Raw genomic sequence first — 10,269 nt, 5'->3', positions numbered from 1 at the left:
CAAAGTTGAACGATCTATATTGAATAGGGTTTATCCTTGAGTCCTAAGAGCTTTAAGCAACCATAGCCGCAAATGATGCCACAGGTGACTTAAAAGAAGAGAGGCTAAGGAAATCACGCATTATATTACTGCTAGGATGGAACAGTAAAGGTGATTTTCTCCTTACGGTGATAAATCGTGCTCAGAATTATTTGTTTGGGACACTAATACATGGGGTCTATACAAGGAGTTTGCATTTCATTCAGGTGAAAGTTGATTCAGTTGTCAAAGAATAGATTTGTGTTTTGTTTAGTAGTCACTCAATAAAACCAATGCTCATAATATCTATTTTCAGAACTGCTTTCTCTACATGGAGGAGCCATACCACTGCATGTTTGCAGCATGCTTAAAGGGACAAGAGAAATTTGCATTTACGACATTGGAGAGCCTAAAGCCAGTCAAAACTTTTTCTGGATATCAGGTTTTTCATAGCAGATACACCGTGCTAACAATTTGCATTTGTTGATCAGTGCGATTTCTCTTGTTGATTGCCTGAAAGGTATCCTCCAAGATTGTTCATGTTCTGCTTATACTTGAATAATATCATGTTTTGCAAATTGGACTGTGACATGAAGGAAACCAAGTTTTTTTCTCCTTCACAATCTTGAGTGTTGTGATATTTGTAATATCCACTTTTAAAATGAATTCAATAACCCAGTTGGATTAAATTACTACTACTCATCTTTTTGAAGTAGTTTGCATATATATGAATGTGTCCACTTTAGCGATCGTGTTTGTTCTCATGTTTTTACTTGTTAAGTTGCATCTGTTGCTCTGACTAAACCCAGGTTGCAAGCCATCTCATTTTCGAATGATGACATTTTTCAAAGGTTTTAAATGCTGTTGGCCAACTATGTGGTCTTTTAATTGAATGAAATTCTTGATGGAAGTTTGAGATTTGTTTATTTTATGCACACTGCTCTAACACTAAAGGTACATTCACCATTCTATAGTCAGTGATTGAGAGTTACAGTTGAGCGTGATTGTTTATTCTGTGGCTCATTGTTTTGTTCCTTGTCCAGTACTGTGACTTTACATGAGATGTTCAGTACAGGCTGACCTTCATGGTATCACGTCGTAATCCTACTGCAGGAGTTTGTTGGCTTCATACTCTCGCTAGCGCAATGACCATAAAGGTAACCATTCCTTATGAAAGTGGTTTTTGGATATTCTATGACATTTTATTGTGTATTGATGTTTCAATATTCATCAGTTTTTCAGATGTATGATGTTTGATTATTTTACATATTTTACGTCTTATGTACCTGATGAGAATTCTAAAGTCATGCATTCGCCGTGAGATTTACTTTTTGCATGTTTACTTTAGACACCTATTTCTCTTAAACATACCATGCTGGGTTAAGTCTGCCATTGGTTCTTCTGCTTTATGATGTGAATGTAATTCAAATTGCATGTGCGCTTGAGAAATTATGTCCAACTTAGTTTAAGAGTTGAAGTTCTTTAGTCAAATATGATTTAATCATGATAAGATATTGACTTCTAATGATGGTATCCAATAAGATTTTGCATGTGCAGTGTGCACTAAACCTTACATGTCCAATGGCGAATTAAAAAGTGAAACAAAGGTTTGTTGTAATTCCAGCACTTGTTTTAATCATTCCATATGCAAAAGATGTAAATCCTTTATATGACGCCTGGTCTCACTTTTGGCATCCATGGGCTTTGCTACCGGATTTTGCGCGTTCCTGCTGATCAGGGCATGATAACCTGACTTCTGCAATTCTGTCGCATTGTAATGAAAGCTTATGTCTAGCTTTTCTAGCTTATGATCGGGCATCAAGAATGCTCTTGGTATGTCCATCTTTTCATTTAGAAGTGGTGGCATATGTAACAGCTTCTCTTCCACGAGAATAATGCTGTGTAACTTTTACCCACCCAAGGTTATAAAAGGGGATCTTGTGGGCTGGACTGCTCTGTATGTTTTGGTTGACTCTTCTTTTCTTTTATTTATTTAATAAAATCCAGGAGGGATATTGGGTAACCTCCCTCTTCACTGATTTCAGTTATCTTATTTGAAGCAGAGTTATTTATATAATAACTAATAACTAGTCTCGCCTTTTTCTTTCATTATAAACTAAAAGTTGTTCAGGGCCATTTCCAGAATTTATGTGATTTTGTCTCCAGATTTGGGCCCTGGATCAAGATGAATGGCTACATGATCTAGTGCATAATGAGGTGTAGGCCTTTTCTTTTCATTGTTGGTCATTCTGTATGACTATACTGGAATGATTTGTTTAATTTCATCTTCAGATAGTACACACTGTTAGATGGAGCCCTACTGGCCCATGTAGCAAAAACATCAACAAGCCCTACTGTGTTCTTGCTAGGTAGGCTATGTCCTCTTTTTTTCTTTTTTTCTTGTTTCAATCATGCCTTACTGTTTACTTCATGTCTGTTTAAGTTGTTGACTGAAACTTGATTTTATGATTGACATGGTTCTATGAATGATGTTTATGAACCAAAATTTTTTCCAAGTACTTGTGTAAAATTTAATTTATTAAGCACCTAAGAGCCCTTCCTTCTAAAAATTTAAAAAATAATTGAAGAAAAATAACTGTCATGTGAAAGTCAATGGATCTCTTTGTTTATATAGCCAAATTTTCTTGTATAATTCATAGTATCTGAAATAATTATACATGTGCAATAATCCCTACAGCTAGCCTTGTTTGGTATCTCTATCTTAGTTTCCCGTAGAGTAAATCCATAGAGAAGAATCAAAATCGATCAAGAGTAAAAGAAAGTTGTGGAGTTTGCTTGGATATGTTTCTGGCCAAAATTTACACAGAATCCTCTCCCGCTTCCAAATTCACATCTTCCACATGTTACAATGCTTTGATTGATATATCATCATTCTATAATTTTGAATAATTTTTTTTTTTCATCTTTTCTTTGACGGTTTATATGATCCTGTCAAATGTCAGTGGTTCCAAAGACAAAACAGTGAAAGTATGGGATTGTTTTCATGGGCAGCTCCTCTACTGCTTCAATGGTCACAGGTACCCTGATCATAAAATTTCCAACTGATACTCCGATACATATTTTAGCATACTTTGATGTGCAAATTCATATCATTTTGAGAACCAGGGCTGCTGTAATTGAATTAGAGTTTCGTCCAGATGGTGAGTATTTGGCAAGCGCATCAGATGATAAGTGTTTACTCATATGGAATATCAGATATGGGAAAATTATGAAGTCCTACAACTCCTGTGACACTTCAATTTATAATCTCTCTTGGGATAAAGAAGGCAATCTGATAACTGCAGGTTCTGATTATGGTACTCTGTGTGTAGTTGATGTGACTTTTTGATCTTTCTTATGTGCTATGTGAGAAACCATGTAGAGCTGTTGAAATGATTTCCTAGTCATTGAACATACTGATCCTTTTGCTAACTCCTTTCTTTTAACTAATTCAAATTCCATTTTTTTTGTAAACTTGCTTTGATTTTGCATTGGGAAAATCACTGTTTCTTGGCAATTTTGGTTTGGGTTTGAGCATACTTAATGTTTTTTGTTGTAAAGCTTGTGTAATTAGTTTCTCCCATAATATGTTAAATATCTTTTTGTGCACATAAATGCTGCCAGGGATTTCATGTGAAAGAACTTCAAATCATTGGTTGCAAGACAATGTTGGATGCTTGCAAGCACACTCTCTTTTTGTGGTGCAGAATCACACAAACATGGTCTCTTGTTACTTTTTGGAATGAAAAGAGCATCCATGGGTGATTTTTTGCCTAGTCTGTAAGTCCTGCATAATAATCCAAAATGATCACCACAGTTGTATTTTGATAATATTATGTAAGGTTCTTTGATGGTTTTCAAGGATCAAAATTTTTTTTTTTTTTTGCTCAAGCTATAAAGATGAAAGGGCTATTGTGCTTATGAAAATTAGTCTTTATATTTTGTTTTTTAGATCAAGCTATAAGGATGAAAGGGCTCAATGTGTATTTTCAACCCCCAACACCCCCGCCTCCTCTTCCTTTTCCTTTTGTTATATAATTGTTTATTTTATATAAAAAGTACATTATTTAATTTAAATATTTAATTATTTTTACAAAAAGGTGTATAATAGGTAAAGTGAATTAGTTAACTATAAAAATTAAATTAGATAATAGTTAAATGGTTTAATTATTTTATATTAAAGTAAAGTGAAAAGTTTACCAGAAAGTAGCTTGAGGCCACCCACTTACGCGTCAATTCACATATCAGCCATCGAGTTTTTATTTTTTATTTTTAAATATACAAAATAGAATTTAATAAAATAGTTGAAAATTATAGAAAAACTTAATAGAAAATTTATAAAAAAAAATCCTTAAAAATTATAATAAAATAAAATAAAATAACTCAGAATAACTTATAATAGCTTTAAATAATTTTTTAAAAAAAAATGAGGGCCTTGTACGTAACTCATTACTTATGTTGCTTATATATACTTTTGGGTATGAGAGGAGTCAAAGGTATAACGTAGTTCTTTTACGTTGGAGTGGAGTTGTCATCCACGTACCTGTTTGTCAATGTTAGATTTTGATTACTCGGTGTTAGGGACAATTGTTGTGCTCATCATGTTATTAGTAAATAAGAAGCCACTCGTGTTTGGAATTTTCATCTCTACTTCTTGCTGTCAAACTTGTACAAGCTTCCATCATCTATGCAAAATTGAATTTGAATATTTGGTAGCGATAGGTCATATCTACGTTAATGTCTTCAGAGAACTAAAAGGTTGTGTTCAAGTACAGGTTGACCTCTATGTCTTGCGAACCCCTCTGCTTCTTCTTCGCTTGCCCTTGCCGAAATGATTATCTCCAACTATTTCTGGAATGTCCTATCACCTCGTTGCAACTTGTGGAACTACATGGCCATAACGAGAACAACTCTAAAAAATTTTAAAAAAATTATGACCTAATATCACTAATAATTGCATTAACATCTATAAAGATGCTGGACTTTGGTGCAGACTATTGAGTCTCTAACTCATTCATGAGTTGTAATTTGGGAATCTTGACCTCCATTAAGTCCTAAGAACATGTAATATGCTTCTAAATATACAGATTAACCTTCTAATTTCTGCTTAAGAACTAAAACAAATGCAACTAAAGTAACATAAAGTAGATCTCTATAATAGCTCAACCACTTGGCCTTCATTTCTACAAGGCCCATGACTAATTGAGCAACTAATCTAAACTTCCACAATTGCTTAGCAACATTAATTACACCTTATAAAAATAAATGTGTAATGAGAAAATAAACTTGCAAAAATACATTTGTAGCTGTATTAAACATAGAAAGCAAATCTATAACTCTGGAAGCAACATTCTATTGATATTCAAATAAATTAAAACTAAGCAAAGCATCATTAACTAAAGTAATCAACAATGTCTTATATGGAAATATCACATTAAGAAGTTGATAAGTAGAATTCCATCTAGTTTAACATCTTTCAGAACTTTTTAGCATTCACGTTATTTGCTCTATAGTAACGAGCCCATTATTTTTGTAGGGTCATGTTCCTTCCTATATATGATACCACATCTCTAATTGGTCTTACAAAATGTTCTAAAAACTCTAGCCCAGTTTGCACACATAAGTTCAATACATTGACAAGCATATCTAATATGAAAATACTTGCCCCAAATGAAAGCCTTAGATATTGTTTTAGAGGTCTAATTGAGATTGTATTAGTATAGGCATTATCAAATGAAATTGAAAAAAATCTTAAAAGTCAAACCATATTCTTTGATGATCCACGAATCATCCTATAAATATTATCGGCGGTATGGACCTCAATGAATACCCTAAAAGCAATGACTCATTATTAGATTTTCCACAAGTCATTAGTCCAATGCACTCTAATACCCATAAAAGAATTTTCAAGAAATACATTAGTCGATATATCAGCATATAAAGAAATATAAGAGATATAAGCGTGAAAATACTCACAAAGTTGTTCTTTATCATGTTTATCTAAAAGTTGTTCTTTGAATCATCCTCCTTGAAAGCATTTTCGCATACCGGTTTCAATGTCTCAGGATGCACTCTTACACTTGACATTACTCAGCGAAGTTAAATAGCAAATGCTCCACGAAAAATTTCTCCACAATTTTGTTGGTAAATCTTGCTTAAGAAAATGTAAATAAAAAAGAGTGAAAATCTGCACCTTCATCCATAGCGAATTGTATTTGAGATTTTTCCTGAGGTTATCTTAGCATGTTCGGATGCTTCTTCTTCTTCTTTATATGTCTACTAAGTGTGTCATGTCCTTCTCTCTTGACACTCTTGTTGTACTTAAATTCTAAATTACAATAATTACACTTAGCATGAGTTACAATCTCATCATTATTATATTTTTTTATAAAAATGGACTTTAAAAAATATCGGATTTAAGGGCGGATTCTGTGGTGGGATTTATTGCTCGAGTATCTTAGGGCACATTAGACTATGTAGGTTCTTTAGCTAGACTTTCTTACTCACACTATTCATTGTTCTCATGGGTAAACAAGGAGGCCTAACCAACAATACTCTTTCTCCTCGAGTTTCCACCATGTGGTGTCATATTTCAAATTTTCCAAAGTCTATAAAAATGAAACTAATAAAAATAAATAAAAACAATTAATGAGTAAAATAAAAATAATTAAAAATATCTTGTTAAATGAAAAATTAAAAAAATAAACAATGCCAATAATTATAGGAAAATTAAGCAACAAACAAAAATAATTAACAAAACAAGAAATGCAAAATTATTAAAATCGCAAATTATCAAATAATTATAGTAAAAAAATAAAAATCAAATAAATAAAATAACACTATGCAAAATTAACAAAATGAAATAATTCCAAGGAACTATAAAGGTAAATAAATAAAAATAAAAATAATATTAAAAATTAGTTGCAATAACGAAAATGAATAATGCTAAAGGAAAGTAAATAGCAAAACAAAAATAAATAAATAAATAAAAAGCAAAAATTAACAAAAACTAAATAATGACAAGGAATTATAAAAAGAAATTAAATAACAAAATGAAATAAACAAAAATAACTCTAAATTGACAAAAAAATCAAAAAGTAATAAACTAAAACAAAGCTAAGAAACATATATAATTTAAATAGAAAAAAATAAATAAATTAACACTAAATGCAAAATTAACAAAGTTAAACATTGCTTGGAATATATAGTTTTGGAATTAATTAAAACAATGCTAATTATATATAGGTAAATATAGAACGAAATAATTTTTAAATTTAAAAACATCATTCACTAATTGTATTTATCAATCCTACTAAAAAAAGGGAAAAATTATCACTGTCACTCTCGTAATTTTCAAAACTTCCCAAAAACCCCTCCTACTTTTTACACACCCCTGCACAACCCTTCCAGTTAGTGTTTAACTTCCCTATTACCCCCACCGCTCACTTTAAATGGGTCCATGTTGTGAAATCCCATTTTTGGCCTTAAAAATGGTGGGAAAGGAAAGCGCTAAATCATCATGTTCAACCTTTTCAAGGGTTTTTCCGCTTGCTTCGATAGACAATGTATAGGAGTCTGCATTACATCTTGTTGTTCTCCTCATTTCTCCTCATTTGAGTTGTTCGACTTCGACTCGCGGGTTCATGAATACTGGTGAGAATCTCTTCGTTACTATCAGCTTTGACCATTCACCGGAGTTTATTATGGCGACTTTCATTTGTGGTAGTCCTGGGTGAAGTTTATCATACCCGAAAATATATAAATCGGTTTCTCCAATAGAAAATGAAGTTGATTTCCATCGGATTGGTCAAGTGCACTTCATCTTCAAATGAGTCAGCGTAAGAGTTAGAGTATCCGCTGCATAAGAATTAATGACGGCATTAATTCTTACGCACGCGTATATAAATATCCGAACACCCGCTCGCTGTAATCGACCAATGTCGGTCCCATCGTGCGCTTTGATTTTTTTCTCGGATATGAAGAGTCACCGCTAGAACTTCACACCATAAATAACCGTGAAGAACCCTTCCCATGGACAACCACTCGCCGTCGTCCCTCATCATCCTCCTCCTCCTCCTCCTCCTCTTCCTCCTCTTCCCACGGACAACCACTCTGATCCGAAAAGGATGTTTCGTGAACCTCCTTCCTTATCTTGAGAATCATCGACCGTAATCACGCAACAGTTAAACTATCTTTTTCGCCCTAGTCGAAAATGCTCGCATAATCGCCTCGAATGCGAGAGGATTCTCCAAAGTGTGGACGACGGGGAAGCAATTAAGCGAGCTTTTCGACTTGGGTAAGAAAAAGAAAGTTTTCACGTATTGCGTGATCATGGGAGGATTCTCAGAGGAGGGAGGTCGAGAAACATCTTTTTAAGACGGGGTTGATATTTATCACTTGAGACTTTTTGTTACCGCTTAAGAACATTACGCCGATGTACAACTATGTCGTTCGTGTTTTAACTACCAAGATCTTTGCTTAAGTCCCACCATCACACATCGATTAATAGTCGCTTTTTCATGAATGTGTTTGTTTAACCTTTTTTTAATGTTGTATGTTGTGCGTGTTCAAGTTGATGCGCATGTTATGCAACCGCTGTGAGTATCTCGAATGTACGCATGACACTTGTTTTCGTGATACGAGGGTCGAGTCGTGAGTGTCCAAAAGTCCTTATAAATGTTGTAAATGTTGTAAATGTTGTAAATGTTTTGTAAATGTTTTTGTAAATGTTTTTGTAAATGTTGTAAACGAATGTTTTATTTGAATGTGAACTTCGAAATTTAAACGAGACCTAGTAAAAAACAATGTGGGAAACAAAAAGAACGCTCATTGTAAACAATAGAAAAAGTTAAACAATACTCAAGTTACTCTTTAAACAATGACAACGAGTGTTTAAGAAAAATACGTAAAGATGTTTAAACAAATGGGACGCAGAGGTACCCATCTTCAACGCGATGTCAGTGAAAGCATTCAATTTAAACAATAACATATATTTTAAACAGTTAAGTCACTATATTTAAACGCTTTTACGTATTATTTACATGATATAGACTTTATTTAAACCGGTAATCATTATGTTAAACACTATGTGTATCTGTTTATACATAAAAAACTTGACGGTTAAACAGATACTCATGTCGAGCGATGACAATACGTCTTCATCGCGACAGTGGCATATATTTTGCTTTTTTGCCCTTCCGATGGAGGGAAAAAAATACCGCCCAATCACATCACGCCTAGTCTAACCTCTATGCACTTTTTTTGGTCTTCATCGCGACAATGATATATATATGCACTTTTTTTGTTTGCCTATCCGACTCACTGCTTTGTTGTTTACATCTTCTTCTTCTTCTTTCTTCTTCTTCTTCTTCTTCGGCTTATTTTTGTTCTTCATTTCATTTGGTTTTGTACTGATTTGGTTTTCGACCGATATATTATGGAGAGTTTTTTTGTGGTATTGCTAGATTCAACGGGGAGGGAAGAGTGCTAATGTTCACGGCTCGACTTCTTGGGAGTTGGTGTTAGCCGAGATATGTGAGCGATGGGGTCTCAAGTTTCTCTTATCGTGGTTAAGTTCATCACACCGATGGATATAAAAACAGTTTTGCCCAATAGAAAAACGATGTTGACTTCCAAATGGATGTGTCACGTGCACTCCATCTTCAAATGTGTCAGTAGTTGATCTTGTCGTCGAGACGTAAAAATGTGCCATTGCTCGAATCCTAATGAAAAACGAGTTTTACTCGTAGTAAAGTTCCTTCTCTTTTTAATTGTTCCAGTTTGTTCTGGGGCCATTAGTGTTTAAATATGTCCGTCACTCGTTAACATATCAGTACTAGTCGCTTACGTTATTAGTTAATCGCTAGTATTTAATTTAACGCTTTAAATATTGTCATTATCACTTAAACATTATATTCTCCGCTTAACATATTGATCTTTTCATTCGATCGAAGTGTTGGCGAGGAATTCGGGATTCTGCGAGTGCTCCAGTTCATCCCCATGGCGACTCGACTGCGGCGTGGGATGTCTTCCTTCCTCGCCGGATCATTCGCAAGTCTTTGTCGTTGGATATTGGATAATGTTTTGACTGTGTCAAACATTTCGAGGGATGTACTCGAAATCGTGCAATCAAAAAGGAATTTTGACTTCAAATTCATAAAGAACGAAAAACCATCGGGAAAGCGATCGTGGAATGCTATGCCCGATGGTTGTCATTAGCGCCTTCATGCATCAAAAAGAGTATAACAAAAA

General features: G+C 33.9%; 1 protein-coding gene across 1 annotated transcript; it reads left to right on the top strand.

The window, feature by feature from the left end:
• Positions 1-349: 349 nt before the first annotated feature.
• LOC120253812 (WD40 repeat-containing protein HOS15-like) lies at positions 350-3,535 on the top strand. The gene is made up of 6 exons (XM_039262034.1): positions 350-460; positions 1,089-1,175; positions 2,185-2,235; positions 2,311-2,387; positions 2,982-3,056; positions 3,145-3,535. The coding sequence occupies exons 1-6, from the start codon at positions 350-352 to the stop codon at positions 3,365-3,367; spliced, it is 624 nt and encodes a 207-aa protein (XP_039117968.1). The 3' UTR covers positions 3,368-3,535.
• Positions 3,536-10,269: the final 6,734 nt, after the last annotated feature.

The sequence above is a fragment of the Dioscorea cayenensis genome, unplaced genomic scaffold, assembly GCF_009730915.1.
Source record: "Dioscorea cayenensis subsp. rotundata cultivar TDr96_F1 unplaced genomic scaffold, TDr96_F1_v2_PseudoChromosome.rev07_lg8_w22 25.fasta BLBR01000216.1, whole genome shotgun sequence".
Lineage (NCBI taxonomy): Eukaryota > Viridiplantae > Streptophyta > Magnoliopsida > Dioscoreales > Dioscoreaceae > Dioscorea > Dioscorea cayenensis.
Note: the sequence above shows the minus strand (reverse complement) of the source record. Positions and strands in the feature narration are given on the sequence as shown.

Excerpts from the sequence above, each read along its gene's own strand:
- LOC120253812 (XM_039262034.1), top strand. The coding sequence starts at position 350 with ATGGAGGAGCCATACCACTGCATGTTTGCAGCATGCTTAAAGGGACAA. Across the intron at positions 2,236-2,310 it reads ATGATCTAGTGCATAATGAG|ATAGTACACACTGTTAGATG; the intron begins GTGTAGGCCTTT and ends TTTCATCTTCAG. Across the intron at positions 3,057-3,144 it reads TACTGCTTCAATGGTCACAG|GGCTGCTGTAATTGAATTAG; the intron begins GTACCCTGATCA and ends TTTGAGAACCAG.